The sequence below is a fragment of the Podarcis bocagei genome (assembly GCF_964188305.1).
Source record: "Podarcis bocagei genome assembly, chromosome: Z".
Lineage (NCBI taxonomy): Eukaryota > Metazoa > Chordata > Lepidosauria > Squamata > Lacertidae > Podarcis > Podarcis bocagei.
The window spans coordinates 9281339-9300210 of record NC_138140.1 but is presented as its reverse complement, the minus strand read 5'-3'; the positions used below and the strand labels follow the sequence as shown (position 1 = coordinate 9300210).

The following is an 18872-nucleotide window of genomic DNA, read 5'->3' as shown; positions in this document are numbered from 1 at the left end:
AAACTTCGATCAGGGAGCAGAATCAGTGGGACAGTTCTCTTCCAGACAAACCTCTGGGCTGTTAAAATTTTGCCTAGTGCTATTTTTCTAGAAAAAGATGTGCCTGAACTCACCACGAGCACTTCCCTTGTTCTCTTATAATGGCAATGGCACTCACCTGAGAGGTACTGGAACTGAGGTCTGGTGCTTTCCTGCTGGAAAAAAAGCCCTGATCCCTCCCTTTCCCCTCTCCTCCATGAAATTAATATTGCCAGGACCACCACTATCCCCCCACCCCATCCCTCCATAGAGATCCTCCACTCCTACCCCCACCCCAGTACCAACCAAGATGACACAAAATCACCCTCCCCACTTCCCAACCACCCACAACAACCCACAACCCACACACTCAACCCCTGCTCCAAGGACTCTACCCATAGCACAAAAAGAACCACACATACTGTCAGGGGTACAGGAACAGAGGCACAGGGAAGGCAGGAAATGGAGAGCGATGGAGAGGAATCCCAGGACAGCGAGGAAGAGGATAGCAATGACGCAAGGGATTCCATGAGTCTCTCCAGCGAATCAGAGGATTCCCAGAAGGGCGCACCTGTGGTAAGGGCAAGGGGAGCCCCAGGGGGAAAGTGCCAGGAGCGGGGGGCCAGCAGGGGACCCCAAAGCGGCAGCTGGGAATCAGGGCCAGCCTCTCCACCAGAGCGCAGCGAGGGGGGGGGGAGGTTCCAGTGTGTCAGAGGGAGCAGCTCCGGCGACAGAGAAAGGGGAGGGATCAGAGCAAGCCGTTCTCCCGGAAGAGGAGGAGGGCAGTGAGGGGAGTAGCATAACTGTCAAAAGGAAGGTCAGAGGTTGGGCACGCGCGCCAAGTTCAAATGAGGAGGCGCGCGGAAGAACAGGGAGCCCGGAGGAGGAGCCAGGACCCAAAGCCCGCAGGAGGGGGGAGGAGCAGTCTGGAGATTCCGCTTCGGGAGAATCCAGGAGGGGAGGAACCCCGGCGGGCAGAAAGACCCTGCGGAAAAGGAAAGAGAGAAAAAGGTGGAGCAGCGTTAGCTTATTAAACTGGTGTAGGGGAGGGACCGATTCAGAGGGGACTTCTAACGTCTAAGGCTAAGAGACGCGGGGCTGCACGCCTTGGTTGTGGAACCAATAATGAACTGCAATAAACGTCCTTGTATATAAGAAGAACTTGGCGTTGGTCTTTTGTGAGCTGAGACCTGAGGCAGCCCTGACACATACAAAAATAGATCCCTCCCCAACCAACCTCTCTATCTCTTCCTTCACCACAAAAGGAAACAAAGAAAATAAGCTGGTAAAAGAAAAGAAAAACAAAGAAAGAAACCCATACCAACTAAAACAATACCCACAACCTCAATAAAACAATCAACAAACAGGCTAAAGTCAGACACACAACCAGCACAATTGTGGCACCAGGGCGTGCCAATACCCATATCCCCACCCCAACTAACCAATAATGTTGTTAATAACACTGACAACATTGCTTATAAACCTTATATCCAACACAGGCATCACAAAAGATGCTGAACACCATCTCACTGACCATTCCCTGTCACAAATGACAGGGAAGATGTCCTGTTCTTAAACAATGCCTTCCATGTCAGATGAGACCCAGGACCAACTGGCTGGAAGCCAGATGGTCCAAGTTATCCCAAATAAACACTTATATAACTACATATAGGCTATTTTCTGTAATCTACCCGCCCCCCGCTCTTTAACCCAAATCTAATTCTAACCCCCCTCTTCCATCACCCATCAGACTTTATGTCAGCACAACTTAATAGGTTTGATAGACAATATAAGGTGAAAGAGTCAGGACAACCCAGATGTGTTGGCAGGGAATCATCCTATAAAGTAGATAAGCAGAATGGCTACCTTAAAAGCAATTACACTAAATGTGAGGGGGGTTGGGAAACCCTATCAAAAGGAAATGCATCACCTCATATGTAAACACCATGACATTGCCTTCCTACAAGAAATACACAATCCACCTAAAGGAACCAAACACCTAAGCAAGTAGTATCAAATAGTATGGAAAACAGCCTTACTAGAAAAACTAACCAATAAACTGAAACTGACACGGTGACAATAGAAGAGGATGCCTTCACCCCAGTATGGTTCCCCTTTATCACATACACAGCCCAACAAGACAACTACAAGAATCTTCCAACAGCATGCGAATCAATCTGGCTAACCTGATTGAAAAATACACACATGCACACACCCTACTCACACACAAAAACAAATCTCACTACTGCCAACCAAAGACAAACAACCACACCCTAGGCCACCCCCCCAACCTCTCTCACCACCGAGGAAATACAAGTGAATAGTAAGAGAACCCACACAAGTGACGCTGACACAAAACCCCACACATACACTAAGTAGAAGAATAGAAACCTCACCGTCCCCCATCCTCCTCTTCCCCTTCTTTTCTTCCCAACCTAATACTGCATGCAAAACTGCCAAGCAACAAATGAAACTGATCTGTAGAAAACACAACTTGAAAAAGAGACCATTCCTTTTTTTAAAAAAACTAAGACATTAATAATAATAATAATAATAATAATAATAATAATAATAATAATAGCAGCTCTGATTTTCCCCTGGACCAGGCCCTGCTTCTTACCCTCCTTGTGTGCTTTTGCCTGGCTGGAATGTGCCCTTGACCTCTAACAATGCCTCTTGCTTGCTTGGATGGATGGATGGAGGGAGGGAGGGAGGTTGGAGAGATATGTGTATGAGAAGCATGCTGCGTGTCTATTTGGAAACCTCTGACTTTATGTGGTTGCAATATATCCTAGTGTACAGGGGTGAGAGTCATGTCCATTGCTCCACCCACTTTTGCCTCTGGCCCTACTCACCACTGTCCCCCTGGCCTTTGAAAGATTGTTCACAAGGGAATGCATCCCGTGAACTGAACAAGGTTGCCCAGTCCCTTCCTGGATCATTGGTAGAGATATCTGGAGATGTCAGTGAAAGTGGAGATATATTGGATTGCCAGCATCAATAGAGTTGGGGTGTCAGAGGTCCAGATTGGAAGGGAATGTGTCATGCGTGAACCTGAGGCTTCCACAGTCATATTCTTGTAATGCACAATCAGAGTTAAGGAACCTCAGACCCAGAGGCAAAAACTTCCTATCTGACCTCAGGAGCCTGCTCCTCACCTGCCCTGCTTTGTACTCTCTATGAGTGTTCTTGCCTGTCCAGAATTTATCAATGAATTCTGATGGTGCCCCTTGGTTGCCTTGATGGAGGACAGAGAGGGTGTGTGTGAGGGCATGCTGAAACTTGCCTACTGTTTACAATTGCTGCTCTGCTGATTTTTGCCTCTGGCCCCACCCACCACTGGCAGATGGCTCCTAGTAAGTTGCCCAGAACGGAATGTGGCTCCTGGTTCCTCAACCCTGTGCTTAGAGCTGGGGTAGCTGGCATGGTGCCCACCCGGTAATCTTGGATTACAACTCCTATCAGCTCCAGCCAGCACTGCTAACAGTCAGGGATGGTGGCAGCTGAACAGCAACATCTGTGGGGCACCATGTTGGCCCCTAGTGGTTTAGCGTTAATGCCCAGATATAGTCACAATATGCAATGCTAAAAATGCATTGCCCAGTCTCAGAAACTCACAACTTACACTTGCATGGGAGAATTAAAAGGTCATCCCCCAGTGCTGAAATTACATCAGAGTGGGTGCTGGGCATGGCCTCCCAGGGGTGAGTTTTCTACAGTGGTAGGGCCATAGCTCTCTGGCATGCAGAAGGTCCCAATCTCTAGTATATCTTAGTAGTGTGACTTGGTATAAGGCATCCCTGTATTCAGAGGCAGCTGGGTTTTGAAGGTAAGAGTGTTGAGGGCTGGCTCTAGTGTTAGGCAGAATGAGGCATGTTCCATCCATTGCCATCTGTCACACCTCTACCAGCATACTTCCCTGTTGCTGTGTGTTGCCTAACTCATGTATTGCTCTTTCTGGCCCTGTCACTTGCAGGTTCCCAGTTTCCTCCCTGTCAGATGGACACTGGCACAGAGTGGCCCTTAGCATCTCCTTGAACAGGTTGGCTCTGTATGTGGACTGCTGCCTGCTGGAGAGCATTGCCTGGTCTGGTTACTTTGGCATGGGGGTGGCCACGGAGGGCCTGGTGGTTATTGGAGGTCTCATCGAGCCCTTTGAGGTCCCTTTTGAGGTGAGGAACAGCATGAGTTTGCAGCTGCATTATTCTTTTCAGGACACCGCCTACTACCATGCATGAAAATCACAAGGAATAAGGCAGCTTTCTCTGTTCCCAAATAGAAAAGCTGTCTATTACAATGCACAAGGAAACTGTTCAGCAACCACAGTTCCCATAATCAGAACCATAGCTAGGTGATCTTGCCCTGGCAGAACTGCCCAGATTGCACCCCCTAACCACTGACAAATTAATTCTTCTTTCCGCCTACCCTCCAGCCCCACCCATTCAATTCACCCTCTATTAAAAAACTTTTCTTATGAGCCAATAATCAATATTTTTATTTATAGACATATTTATGGACATATTGTAGCCGATTTTGCACCCCCCTCCTCCACCTGCACCCCTAATGGGGGCCCACCTCACCACCCCCTAGCTACAGCCCTGCCCATAATGAGTTCTTCCTAACACATACTGTCCATTTTTATCCAGATACTGGTAAGAATGTATATCTGCTTTAAGGGCATAAGAAGAGCCCTGCTGGAACGGGCGCTTGTCTAGTCCAGCCTCCTGTCCTCAAAGTGCCCAGCCAGATGCCCTAATGGGAGTCTTGCAAGCAGGACCTGAGTCTGTTCGACTTCCGAAACGTTCGACTTCCAAAGCGCAACTTCTGATTGGCTGCAGGAAGCTCCTGCATCCAATCGGAAGCTGTGGAAGCCCCGTTGGATGTTCAGTTTCCGAAGAAACCTTAAAAAACCGGAACACTAAGTTCCGGTTTTCGATTGTCCATGAGCCAGAACATTCAACTCCTAAGGCGTTTGGGAGCCAAGGTACAACTGTATTTGTATACACTTCTATCATAGCCATTCTTCCCTTATCTCTTAATCACTGGCGGAGGAAGAGTGGGGCGGGGGGAGCACACCACCCCTGGCAGCGAGTTCTTGGTGGGGTGCCATTGTGGCTGCCCTCCACCTGCGCTGGGTGCAATGCCCCTGCAGGCAGCGTGCCACGCCCTTGTGGGTAGCGTGCCACGCCCCCAGGACATGTGCCACGCCCCTGGGATGCACACCAGCCCCACCCCCCGGTGCCTGAGCATGAAGCTCCACCCCTGCTCTTAATTTAACATCTCTGAAATGTTGCAACCAGTGCTTTTCTTCTAGGAAAAAGGTGGCGGAACTCACCACGAAGTTGTTACAGTCAGTGCCACACTTTTAATCAGTGCTTTTCTTCTAGGAAAAAAGGGTGCTGGTGCTGTGGACCCTTGAGTGCAGTCGTGGAACTTCATGCACCAGCACTGGGGGTGGAGAGCAGGTGGGGGCGGGGCTGGGGCGCATCCCAGGGAGGGGGCACACCGCCCATAGGGTTGAGGCATATGTCCTCGGGGCAGGGGGCACTGCCCACAGGGACGTGGCGTGCATTCTGGGGGCATTGCATGCTTCCTGCGGGGGCGGGTCACCCAGTGCGGGGGGGGGGCAGCTGCAATAGAACCCCACCAGGATCACGCTGCCCCCCGCCCCCCTCTTCCTCCACCAGTGCTTGAGTGTCCCCAGATAAAAAGCACTGGTTGTGACCTTTCCTCATAGGAAAGTTGCTCCAACCTCTTGATCGTTTTGGTTGTCGTTTTTGAATCTTTCCCCACTTTTCAGTACCCTTCTTGAGACGAGTTTCCTCACACCCACCTTACAGAAACCTAGAAAGGTGAACAATAGGCAGTGACTTAAGTTCATGTGTCTTGGAACTTTACTCCCCTACAATCTTGTTACTTTTTTATTATTCACTGTTTTATAACCCAAAACATGAGTACATAATACAGTAATAAAACTTGCATTCCGAATACCTTTGGTGCTCATTATATTTTAACCCTTCCCAAACTCTCCCTTGCTTTCCAGGGTGCGCTGGGACAGCTGAGCTTCTGGATGGGAGATGCTGGAGTTGCAGATCGATCCTGTCAAGCCCCTTACAGCACCTGCGGCAGCCTCCTGGACAAAGGAGCTCACCATGACAGATCCCACTTCTGGGAGAAGTTTCGCCAAGCTTGGACTCAGGTGGAACTTTGTAAAGGGTTGGAAAAGAAAGGTTGAAGTGGGAAGGTAGAAAGAGCAAAGCAAATGATGATTTGATTTCTGCTTAAGAACTCCCACCAAGTGTAGTTGCAATTTAGCACCAAGTTGAAATGTTTTCTCCAATCAGAAGTTATGTCAGAGGCCTGACAGGGCCTCAGACATCACTTCTAAGGCCATGCAGGGCCTCAGAGGTTAGAAGACCTCTGGCACGACTTCTGGTTTTCTGCTGGAAGTCACGTCAGAGGCTTTGCGGCATCTCAAGACATCAGGCCTCCGATGTGACTTCTGGTAGAAACTGGAATTCATATCAGAGCCCTGCAGTGTGGGTGCTGAGCACTCCCCCACACAAAATGTGGGGGCCCAGGCACCCAGGGCCCCCTAGAGTTGGTGCCAATGTTATGCTCTGTCATGTCCCATTAGATCCAAAGGCCATTCTGGGTGGGTGGAGTCAGTCCATGCCCTGAGCTTGTTAAATCACCTAGGCCACCATATGGTGCAGCTGCACACAAGCCCAAAAGCTTCTGATTTTGAGTTCTGGTAGTTTTAAAACCACATTATTTATTTATTTATTTAGAGAATTTGTACCCACTTTTCATCTGAAAAGGTAGCCGGGGTGGCTAACATACAATCAAAATTTGACAGCCCCACCTGCAGCCTAACGGGACGTGGACGGCGCTGTGGGTTAAATCACAGAGCCTAGGACTTGCCAATCAGAAGGTTGGTGGTTCGAATCCCTGCGATGGGGTGAGCTCCCATTGCTCGGTCCCTGCTCCTGCCAACCTAGCAGTTCAAAAGCACGTCAAAGTGCAAGTAGATAAATAGGTACTGCTCCGGCGGGAAGGTAAACGGCGTTTCCGTGCACTGCTCTGGTTCGCCAGAAGCAGCTTAGTCATGCTGGCTGTATGACCCGGAAGTTGTACACCAGCTCCCTCAGCCAATAAAGCGAGATGAGCACTACAACCCCAGACTGGACCTAATGGTCAGGGGTCCCTTTACCTTTACCTTACCTGCAGCCTTAGCAGTTCAGAGGCAGGAGGTTCCTGATGGTGATGGGCCTCCAGCAAAACTAGTGAAATGAGCTCAGCTTCCATATCTCTCCCTCTGAGGCAGTCTGATGGAACGGCTGCCCCCAAATGATAGCTGAAGGCTGAGGAGGCCTGATGGAGCTGGCCTGTTATGGTGGAACCAATGACCCTCATGCTTGAGCCTCAGGTGAGGAAGAAAAAAAAATGGTGCCAATCAGTGATCACTGCTATAGGAGGAGAGTGAAATTGATTGTGGCAGCAGCAAAAAAGTAAGGTGGGAATGTTCTCCCCCCCCAAAAAAAACTAGCATTCACAAAACCACCAATTTAAAGCCAAAAAACGTCCTTTAACCAAAAAAGAGAGTTGTGCTGGAATGAGTTTAGAAAGGTGCTGTGTGCTGTGGCTCAGTGTCAGAGCATCCGTTTGGCATCTCAGGTTCAGTTCCTAGCATCTCCAGGGAGGACTGGGAAACCCTGGAGTGTTACTGTCAGTCAGTGTAGACAGTACTGAGCTAAATAGAGCAATGGTCTGGTACAGAAGAAGGCAGCTACTTATGCTCCTGATGCAGGGATAATCCAAGAATCACAATGCAACAGTAAGCAATGCTTTGCATACAGTTGACTGTAGCCATGCCAAAACCATATATATTTCTGCTTAGTGATGCTCGAGTCATCAGCGGGTGACTGCGAAACATTTGCCAACTATGAAAATACTGACTTCTTTCTCATCTGGCTTTCTGCTCTGTTTGCATTAGGTGCCAAATGTAACCAATGAGGTTCACCGATCCTACACAAAGGTACAACTTTTTCTAAACTGCACAGTGCCCAGACTCTACTCTTTGGTTTGCCTTATTAAAACAGGAGACCCAGACACTGCAGCATTTCTTATCTGATAATGGATGAGGTCTTTCTGGATGCTCTGGATAATAAGAATTAAAATAGCAACTTCAGAGAAGCGAGCACAGTTGTGGATGCTGTGAAGTGTGCTAGTGTATGTGTTGTGAACAGCTGAATTTTGCAAGTGCATAATTTATGTGGCTAACTCTGTGGATTAAGTAAATTTCCATATATTTGCTTCTTTGCCCATTTCCCTCCCTTCCCCACCTTCTGCTAAAATAGTAAAGTCCTTAGACCCTTCAGCCCCTGAGATTATACTTCTGCATTCATCCATGAGGACTAGAAACTTTAACAGCATGGAATCTGTTTGAAGGATGTTCAGCTGTGTGAAGTAATTGCAGAACACTTGCTGTTTGGGCTACAGCTGTCCACCCCACAAATCCCATTTAACTTTTCTCCTTCCTTTCCTTTTTGTTGATTTTTTAAAAAAATACTGAAGCCCTTCCTTCCTTCCTTCCTTCCTTCCTTCCTTCCTTCCTTCCTTCCTTCCTTCCTTCCTTCCTTTCTTTCTTTCTTTCAAAAGGGGAAAGTGTCCTTTGGTCACACTGTATGATCACCTCTGTCAGGAGCCCTCTGGAAACATTCCACAAAGACAGACTTTTTCTATCTCTCCCCTACTTGTTAGCTTCCCAAAATGAAGTGGATTCAGTCTTTCCCAAAGTGGTTTATATTGACCACCCTGGAACAAAGATCCAGGGGCAAAAAGTGTGAGGGAAATGGCCTGGGTGAGGAGAGAGGTATAGTACAAAAAAGTTTAATTAGTGATCCTCAGTAATGAAGGACCTGGGTCATGTATAGAGTGGTATGACATCATTATTTTAATTTGCTTCACTCCCAAATCTTTTACATTTTATGATTCTGAGTAACTGATAATGCCTTACACCAAGTCACATCAGTGGTCCATCTAGCACTATATTGTCTATACCAATGGTTCCCAATTGGTGGTCCACAGACCCCAACTTACCCAGAAGGTCCATGGCTTGGTTTTTAAAAAACAGAGGGTCCACAGTTCTTATCTATTTGGTAACCACTGACCTATGATCAACATTGGTTGTCCAAGGTTTCAGGCAGGGGACTACCCCAGCCCTTGTAAGAAAAACACTGGGGCCTAATTTGATTAGTAGAATGTCTGGCATCTGGTGGGCGGGGCTTGTGTGCTGTGCTCTGGAATCGGCCCCTCCCTTTGAGTGTTCAGTTAGATAGACCAACTGTCACTCTTGCTTCATTCTTGCTCATGTTGCTGTTTTAGTTTCTCTCACAGATTATGTTATTGTGTTACAGTTTTCTTTATTATTAAAGCTTTGTTTGACATATATATGAGCCGCTTACTTTGCTGAATGAAAAGAACCTCTGCTGAAGAATGCAGGAATATCGTAAACTGTGTGAGTGAGGGGATATTGCCAGTCTGGCTGGAGGATTGATTGTTGTTGTTTAGTTGTTTAGTCGTGTCCGACTCTTCGTGACCCCATGGACCATAGCACGCCAGGCACTCCTGTCTTCCACTGCCTCCCGCAGCTTGTTCAAACTCATGCTGGTAGCTTCGAGAACACTGTCCAACCATCTCATCCTCTGTCGTCCCCTTCTCCTTGTGCCCTCCATCTTTCCCAGCATCAGGGTCTTTTCCATGGAGTCTTCTCTTCTCATGAGGTGGCCAAAGTATTGGAGCCTCAGCTTCAGGATCTGTCCTTCCATTGAGCACTCGGGGCTGATTTCCTTCAGAATGGAGAGGTTTGATCTTCTTGCAGTCTATGGGACTCTCAAGAGTCTCCTCCAGCACAGATTTTATTTACTCACCCCACCCCTCCACAACAGCCCTACCTCGAGCTGCTGGGGACTGAACCTGGGATCTTCTGCATGCAAAGCAGTTGCCCTGCCACTGAGTTTTGGCTCTTCTGTGCTTGAATCCCTTCTGCAAAATACGAAGGAGCTTGGGGGCACCCTGAAAATATCCCAGTCTAATTTTGGACTCCCCTCTTCTTTTCCTTAAGCTGTTGTTTGTTTCTGTTGCCTACTAATGTTGGCTGCTGCCACCACATCTGCCTCTGAGAGTTGATTTATGTTTCAGTTACATTTCTGCCATAGTAAGAGTGCTTGTGAGTTTAATGGGCCTGGAGAGAAATGTAATGAGACTCTGGAACTGGGACAAGTCACTCCCCACACCCTCCCTCCCTCCCTCCCTCCCAAGCTCCTAATCAGAAACAGAAAACTCCTGGGATGTTTTAGAGGTTCAGTTGGACTTGTAAAAATAGGGGGGAAGAATCCACTGCTTTGGAGTTATGGGTTAAGAAATAATGAGAAGCAGCTGAGGTACTCCCCTCCACATTAACTTTTGCCTGCAGCTTCTCCTCCTTTTGCACCTAGAGAGGTAGATAGAGAACGGCTCCATGGTTGCTGTTTTTTGTGCTTACATTGCACAGTTGTACCTTCAAAGTCAAACGGAATCAAGTCCGGAAGTCTGTTCGACTTCTAAAACATTCAGAAACCAAAGCACAGCTTCTGATTGGCTGCAGGAAGCTCAAGAATAGCTCAGAAAATTCATATTTTTTGTGGGTGGTTGGGGGTTTTTTTGGGGGGGGGAGAACCTGCAAGAAAAGACCAACAACTTTGGGGGAAAAGAAAAAAAGCTCAACAACTTTTCACTTTTTAAAATATGTCAGCCTCAATGCAGATATGGTCCTGATTCAATTCAGGGGCTGGCCCTAGCGGTCAGAGACAGCAATGCTTCTGAAAAGCAGTTGCTGGAAACCACGGAAGGGGAGGAAGGTCCTGTATTCAGGTTCTGCTTGCAGGCTTCCCACAGGCATCTGGTTGGCTACTTTAAGAACAGGATGCTGGGCAAGATAGACCACTTGCCTGTTCCAGCAGGGCCCTTCTTATGTTCTTCTGAGAGAGGGCTGACTAAGGGCAGTCAGAAGTTGCTGGGGCAGAGCCAGTGTGGTGTAGTGGTTAAGAGCGGTAGTCTCGTAATCTGGGGAACCGGGTTCGCGTCTCCGCTCCTCCACATGCAGCTGCTGGGTGACCTTGGGCCAGTCACACTTCTCTGAAGTCTCTCAGCCCCACTCACCTCACAGAGTGTTTGTTGTGGGGGAGGAAGGGAAAGGAGAATGTTAGCCGCTTTGAGACTCCCTAGGGTAGTGATAAAGCGGGATATCAAATCTAAACTCTTCTTCTTCTTCTTAATGAACCGGTCTCCATCACCAGACACTGACAACTTTTCACTAGTTTATTGCAGAGCAAAGGGCACCTTAGGACCATGGGAGTTTTTGGCTGGTGGTGATTGATAGAGGGGGAGGTATCTCTTTTCTCCCTGCATCATCTCTGGTCACTGATATGAAGAACAGATGCCATTTGAGCTATAAATCATGTAATGTTTCAAGCTGTTTGAATAGTCACCAAGGGGTGGTTGAGATACACAAGATGTACATTTTTTTCTTTTACGGGTTCCCTTCTGAACATCCCCAGTGAAGAATGGTCACTGTGAACTCAAAATGAACCAGTCTGCTTATTTCCAGTCTCTGGGTTGTATCCAGCCGTCCTACTCAGAGTAGACTCATTGAAATTGATGGATGTTACTAACTTTGATACAACCTTGTACTTCTTAACCCTGTGTTCACTCATAAGTCCATTCTGTTCTATTTCTGTATTAATCTGTGCATTTAAATTTGCATTCAAATACAGCACATGTTTCAGTATGTAAACTTCTTTTCTTTTGAGGGGGGAAATGGTTAAACCTGTTTCCTCTTAAAATATGCATACGTTTTCAAAACACTATTAAATTTTATTTATTTTTTGACCCATGAACCTGAACATTTTGCTGCTACCTGAACCTGCAGTCTAACTCCACCTACCTGGGAGTAAGTTCCATTGAATTCAATAGGACTTACTTCTGAGTAGCCATGGCTATGATAGCATTTGAGTTCTGAGCTGTGCATTATTACAAGAGGCGCAGATTTGGTCTGTTTTTGTTGGGATCCTCAAGTGTTCCTGGTGGAGAGATTAGATTCAGTTCATATTTAAAGGCTAAACTACCCAGTTCCCACTTTCTGAAACAGTATGTTAACTAAAAGGCAGCCATCCTTCAAAATTTGCACTTCTCCAAATTCTGCAATGCCAAGTAAGGTGGGACAAAAAAATATGAGACAAAAAATGCATAGACTAAAGGAAAGCACGCACAAAAAATACAATTGTTAATGAAACTGACAATGCTGTATATTAGGGGAAATTGCTTTATAAAGATGTGCATCTTAGGCAAAACCACAAACAGAAGTTAGAAGAAAATCACACTAAAACACACAAAATGTGAAAGACAAACCAAAACTGACAGAGTTGTTCATCCCTAACCAGAAGGGGTGCCAACTTGGGCCCCAAGTTATGGGTGCCCAATGGCACCTGCGATGTAACGTGATGTCACAATTTCACGAGGTCATGTTGCATCAACCTGCCCAGCGGTGCTTCTGGGGCCTGGCAGTTCACACCCAAGACCTCGCAAGACCTCTGACGTTGCCTCTGCAGTTGTGTAAGGCCTCCTACACAACTTTTGGTACAAAAACTGGAAGTCACACAAGAGCCCACACAGTAGGTGCTGAGCACCTACCAAAAACATGTGGGTGCCTGGGCCCCCTATAGTTGGCGCCTATGCTAACCAGGCTGGGCCAATGCAGGCAAAACTGGATATTCTTAAGTATGGTTACTGGATGAAATGTGAGCAGCAGGGTCACAAGCTCTTTCTACCCAATATTCCCCCACAAATACTCATTTCCCCACCCACACTTCTTTTCTTTCTTGTTGTCATGAGAGGCTTAGATGACACATCACTCAGAGTTAGACAATAAGTTTATTGTCTCCCTTTATTATTATTTTTTTTGGGGGGGGGAATAGAAGATGAGAACAAGTGGGTTATGTTATGCCATTAAATCCCATACAAGTATGGCTTGGATATTTGAGAAAGGAGGTCCAACTCATATTCCTGTAGTTGGAAATTTATTTAAGAGCAGCCAGAAATGTTGCTTGCCATTAAACAGTGTTCTGCTCAAATTCCTACTGGAAAGGAGAATGGTTTTAGCAAGGTGCTGCATGTTGCAAAGATAGCAAAATGTGTAGAATTTGTAATATTGAGAGACGGTGTGGGGGTGGCGTAGGGAGAGCAAAATGATTTAAATAATTATTTATTTAAAACATTTATATATTTAAAATTGGACAACACGTTTATGGTTGGGTTTTCAGATGTGATGAATTGTATTATAAGTTGCATGTTTGGTCACGTATGTTGTTATCTCTAAATAAAAAAGTTTAAGAAAAGGAATAGAACAGAGGCAGAAGACTCCCCCCATGAAGTTAAGCACCACCTGGTGTCTGAACTGCAGAACGCCATGATCCACACATCTCTCTATTTTGCTCAAAGAAACAAATCAGGGCATTTATTTGATTCCATGTATGGAGTTGCTTCCCTTAGAATATCTCAACCTGATTTTAGGTAAGAACATCAACATTTTCTTTTTTTAAAAAAAATCCACATGTAAAAACAATGAAAACATTTTATAAATAAAAGTCAGTCCATGCAGTGGTACCTCAGGTTACAAACGCTTCGGGTTACAGACTCCGCTAACTTGGAAGTAGTATCTCGGGTTGCGAACTTTGCCCCAGGATGAGAACGGAAATCTCATGGCGGTGTCACGGCAGCAGCGGGAGGCCCCATTAGCTAAAGTGGTGCTTCAGGTTAAGAACAGTTTCGGGTTAAGAACAGACCTCCAAAATGAATTAAGTTCATAACCCGAGGTACCACTGTACTACCAATAATTTTAAATAGTTCAAGTATTCCAGGTGTGGGGAACCTTTGAACCTTCAGATGTTGCTGAACTGCAATGGTCCCAGTAAGCAAAACTGCTGACCAGGGGTGTTGGGAGTTGTAGTTCAGCAATATCTGGGGGGCCTGAAGGTTCCCCACACCTGAGGTATTCAGACAAACCACAAAGAGAACAGTGCCATTTATTTTGCCACATTCACACCATACATTTAAAGCACTATGATGCCACTTTAAAATGCCATGGCTTCCCCCAAAGAATTCTGGGAGCTGTAGTTTAAATGTTCTGAGAGTTGTTAGGAGACCCCTATTCCCCTGAGGCAACCCCCCCTCTGCAAACTCTAAACTCTGTGCGTGGGAACTCACACCACCCTAAACTGGCACTGCACCATTTATCCTATCCAGATTGTTGTGGAGCCTCTAGCAAGCCCTAGCCTATGCTGAAATGCCTGTGGCTGGGGATGGAGTGGGCATTTGTCCCTAGTCCACCCTGTGGCAACATGTGGCCTTCCACCACACATGCCAACTCCCCACTCAGCTTCCTCAAGATAGCCACCAATTTGGATCGCTTTAAAAGAGGATTAGACAGATTCATAGAGGATAACGCCTGTTGATGGATACTAAGCTATGGTTTTCCCAGTAGAGATGTATGGAAGTGAGAGCTGGACCATAAAGAAGGCTGATCGCCGAAGAATTGATGCTTTTGAATTATGGTGCTGGAGGAGACTCTTGAGAGTCCCATGGACTGCAAGAAGATCAAACCTCTCCATTCTGAAGGAAATCAGCCCTGAGTGCTCACTGGAAGGACAAATCCTGAAGCTGAGGCTCCAATACTTTGGCCACCTCATGAGAAGAGAAGACTCCCTGGAAAAGACCCTGATGTTGGGAAAGATGGAGGGCACAAGGAGAAGGGGATGACAGAGGATGAGATGGTTGGATAGTGTTCTCGAAGCTACCAGCATGAGTTTGACTAAACTGCGGGAGGCAGTAGAAGACAGAAGTGCCTGGTGTGCTCTGGTCCAGGGGGTCACGAAGAGTCGGACATGACTAAAAGACTAAACAACAACAACAACTGCAATGACTGTTTTCTCCCTCCACTGAGCACTAGTTGCTAGGAATCACAAGTGGGAAGAGCACTGTTGTGCTCAGCTCCTGCTTGCAGACTTCCCAATCAAGCATCTGGTTGGCCACTGCAACAACAGGATGCTGGAATAGGCAGATCTTCGGCCTGATCCAGCAGGGCTCTTCTTATGCTCTACCTCTTCTGTTAAGCCTCTGAATACCAATCACCAGAAGTCGCAAGTGGGAAATTTGCTGTTGTCCTCAGGTCCTGTTTGCAAGCTTCCCATTGGAACATCCATCTGGCTATTGCAAGAACAGGAGGCTGGGCTAGATGGACCCTTTGCCTGACCAACGGGACTCAGGCTCTAATGAGCAAACTTACATAGAGTTAGGAGTCAGGAAAATACAGTGGTACCTCAGGTTACATACGCTTCAGGCTACAGACTCCGCTAACCCAGAAGCAGTACCTCGGGTTAAGAACTTTGCTTCAGGATGAGAACAGAAATCGTGCTCTGATGGCACAGCGGGAGGCCCCATTAGCTAAAGTGGTACCTCAGGTTAAGAACAGTTTCAGGTTAAGAACTGGCCTCCGGAACGAATTAAGTACTTAACCCGAGGTACCACTGTATTGAGAAATCTGTTTGCCAATGATTCTGTCTCACTATATGGCTGTGGAGTCTGTTCTTACACTTGTCTTCATCAACAGCAACAGCAACAAAAATGTTTCACAAGTTGCCTATCAAGACATTGAGAACTGGCACAGATTTTACCCCTAGGTTCTTGTTTAGTTTGGTTAGTGTATGGAATGTGTGAGTTGCTTCCCACAGCAGAGAGTCTCAAAATAAAGTACCAGGTTAAAATACTATGCCACAGCAGAAAATACACAAGCATATCAAAAGTATAACTGGGCCCAGTGAAGTTTCTGGTTGGGGGAAAGTTCCAAGGACCAAATTCAGATTCCTCAAGGGCCACATTTGACCCCTGGTCTGGAGATTCCCCATATTTTTTTCTATTTTAAAAATTGTATTTTATTATGCTATTTGGAGTTTATGTTTAAATAGATTCTGAGCTATGGCTGCTTCTGCTTTCCATCTCCACAGCATTATATTTGGACCTTCCCCCAGTATCGCCTTGCAGCTCTTAAACTACACATTCATTCTTGCTTTCCTCCTTTTTATTTTTATTTTATTGGTGGTATTTTAAAATTATACTGTGGGTTTTTTTTATGTTAGCGGTGGCAGTAAAAATAGCTCTTTCCAAATCAAAGGTTTTGTATTGGCCTGCAAGAATGAATAGCAAAATGAGTTGGGTTCCTAATGTGTTTGCACACCAAATTTTCTCTTTTTGCTCTTCCTCTGTCTCCTAGCTTTGCTTCTAAAGAAAAGGCTCCCAATTCTATTCTTGCACACCAATTGCAAAAATAGGTTTTATTCATGTTTGCCTTTCTGGTGCAGCTGTTTTTTTGTTTTTTTTTAATCCTCCACATGACCTGGCACCTTCTTCGTTTTAAAAAATTGCTTATACAGCTTATTTTGTTTTAGGCTCTCTGAAAGTGTCTATATTTCCTCCTCACACCTTAGGACCAGTGAGACATGATGGGATAGACCATTCACATGGTCCTGTAGTCTTTGCTTTATGTGGGCATAGGTCTCATATAGAGCCAGTGTGGTGTAGTGGTTAAGAGCAGTAGTCTCATAATCTGGGGAACCGGGTTCGCGTCTCTGCTCCTCCACATGCAGCTGCTGGGTGACCTTGGGCCAGTCACACTTCTCTGAAGTCTCTCAGCCCCACTCACCTCACAGAGTGTTTGTTGTGGGGGAGGAAGGCCGCTTTGTGTTAGCCGCTTTGAGACTCCTTCGGATAGTGAAAAAGCGGGATATCAAATCCAAACTCTTCTTCTTCTTCTCCTTCATCTGTAGCATGGATGGGAAACATGAGGCTGGGGTAATTGAATATGGACCTCCAGGCCTTTTCTGACTGGCCCTCAGGACTCTCCACAGGCCACACCTTCCATGAGTATTTCTGCCATGCTAAAATGTGTCCTTTAATCATAAGAATGGCTCCCGGACAGAGGATAGGGGAGTGCTGAGAGTTAGGAGAAAATCATGAGGCCTCAGGAGACATTGTAGAGGCGCTGGTTGGAGCAGGACGGGGGATGGGAGAAGTTGCAGGAGTTGTCCATTGACAACCCTGTACCATAACTGATTGAGCATTAAAGATTTTGATGGAAACTGCACTTCAAGCTTTTCCTTCGGTGGGAGCCAAGACACAAATCTACAATTCTCACAGTGGTTAATGATCAATCCCTCTTCCTAGGGAACTCTAGGAATTTTAGCTCTGTGAGGGTAGCAGCATTCCCTTAACAACTCTTAGCACCCTTTTAAAAAACCACAGTTCCCCCTGATTCTTATGGCAGGGGAAACCTCACTGTTTAAAGTGGTATCATCATACTTTATACATATAGTAGGGATATGACCTATGTATACCAAACTAGTCCACTGTGCAAAGGTAGGGCTGCCATACGTCAGGACATTACCATGATTTTTGTAGGCGGAATTGACAGCTTTGTTCCAGATCTTAGGCAAGTCAATTGACAAAGTCAGTCAAAAACTTGGGGCCTCCTGTTTTTTACTTTTTGAAATATGGCAACCCTAGCAAAGGTAACTTGTACATTAATTGAAATGCCCTCTTTTCATCTGGCCCCAGCCATTGTAGCCCTCTAGCTAAAAAATTGTTCCCCTACCCCTGTGTTATTTAACCGTATAGTCCTTTTAGTAGCCTTTTCAGAGTGGCTTTGGGTTTCCTGGTGGAGCATGATGCTTGATATAACTCAGGTGTTCTGAACCACCAGCAACAGACCCTCCAAGTGTCCCTATTTTCCAGGGACATCCCTGATTTAGAGAAGCCATCCCGGTTTCTGATTTGATCCTGGAATGTCCTAATTTTCCTTAGGATGTCCCTATTTTCATTGGAGAAATGTTGGAGGTTATGGAGTTATCCAATCCCTGAGCTGTCTGTATAGGGAAATCCCCCCCCAATGTTTAATGTTTTATTATGTTTTTATATATGCTGGAAGCTGCCCAGAGTGGCTGGGGCAACCCAGTAAGATGTGTGGGGTATAAATAGTAAAATTATCATTATGGAACGGGATGTGCCTATTTTCTATTATTTTTATTATTCTTTTCAGTTTTACAATTACACCATTTTCCACTCTTATACAGGAGTTCTTTTTACATCTTGTTTAGCTGCATATACATTAATTCCTTTACCTTATTTTCCACACTCTCTTATCTTTTATGTTGTCAGTTGTTGGTCGCAAAGTATCCCCTACCTGGAATTTATATTTGTGGTCATATTTTTTTTAAGTGTTTCCCTAGATACTCCCACTCACTCCTTGTCTGTTTGTCATCTTGATTTCTTATTTTAAATGTCATACTGGCAAGCTCTGCATATGCAATTAATTAATTTAGCCATTGTTCTTTCCCTGGGGTCTCTCTTTTGTTTCCAGTACCTAGCATATACTATCATTGCAGCTGCTGTTGCATTCATTTCTCCCATTTTCATTGGATTAATGTTGGAGAGCATGCAGCAATTCATAGAAAGTTTTTTCAGTGCAAGGTGTGTGTATGGGGGTGGGTGGGAGAAATAGCTTTAAAATAAATGAATAAATGCATTTTCCCTCTGTGGCATACAGACGCAGAAAGTAGGACACAGATGGCAAAGGGGCCTGTGGAAGCTTTGCAGGCCTTCCTTGCTGTGGTTTGGCTGTCCTGTTTGCTCCTGATGGGTGGTTTTTGAAAAGAGTGGGGAGGAATGAGTCAGTGGCTGCTAATTATGGCACTTGGGACCCATCT

The 18872-nt window shown here is 45.9% G+C and overlaps 2 protein-coding genes across 3 annotated transcripts in view; one reads left to right on the top strand and one right to left on the bottom strand.

Moving 5' to 3' along the window:
• The window catches only part of SLC31A2 (solute carrier family 31 member 2), a 537879-nt gene that overhangs the window by 298080 nt on the left and 220927 nt on the right, over positions 1–18872 (bottom strand). The gene's annotated exons all lie outside the window — the stretch shown is intronic.
• LOC308578981 (uncharacterized protein) overlaps positions 1–18872 on the top strand; it is a 148431-nt gene that overhangs the window by 32858 nt on the left and 96701 nt on the right. For both annotated transcript variants that reach the window (XM_081179605.1, XM_081179606.1), the window contains exons 4-6: positions 3995–4190; positions 6062–6217; positions 8015–8056. In XM_081179605.1, coding sequence (XP_081035731.1) covers positions 3995–4190; positions 6062–6217; positions 8015–8056 — 394 coding nt within the window. The remainder of the gene's footprint in view (positions 1–3994; positions 4191–6061; positions 6218–8014; positions 8057–18872) is intronic.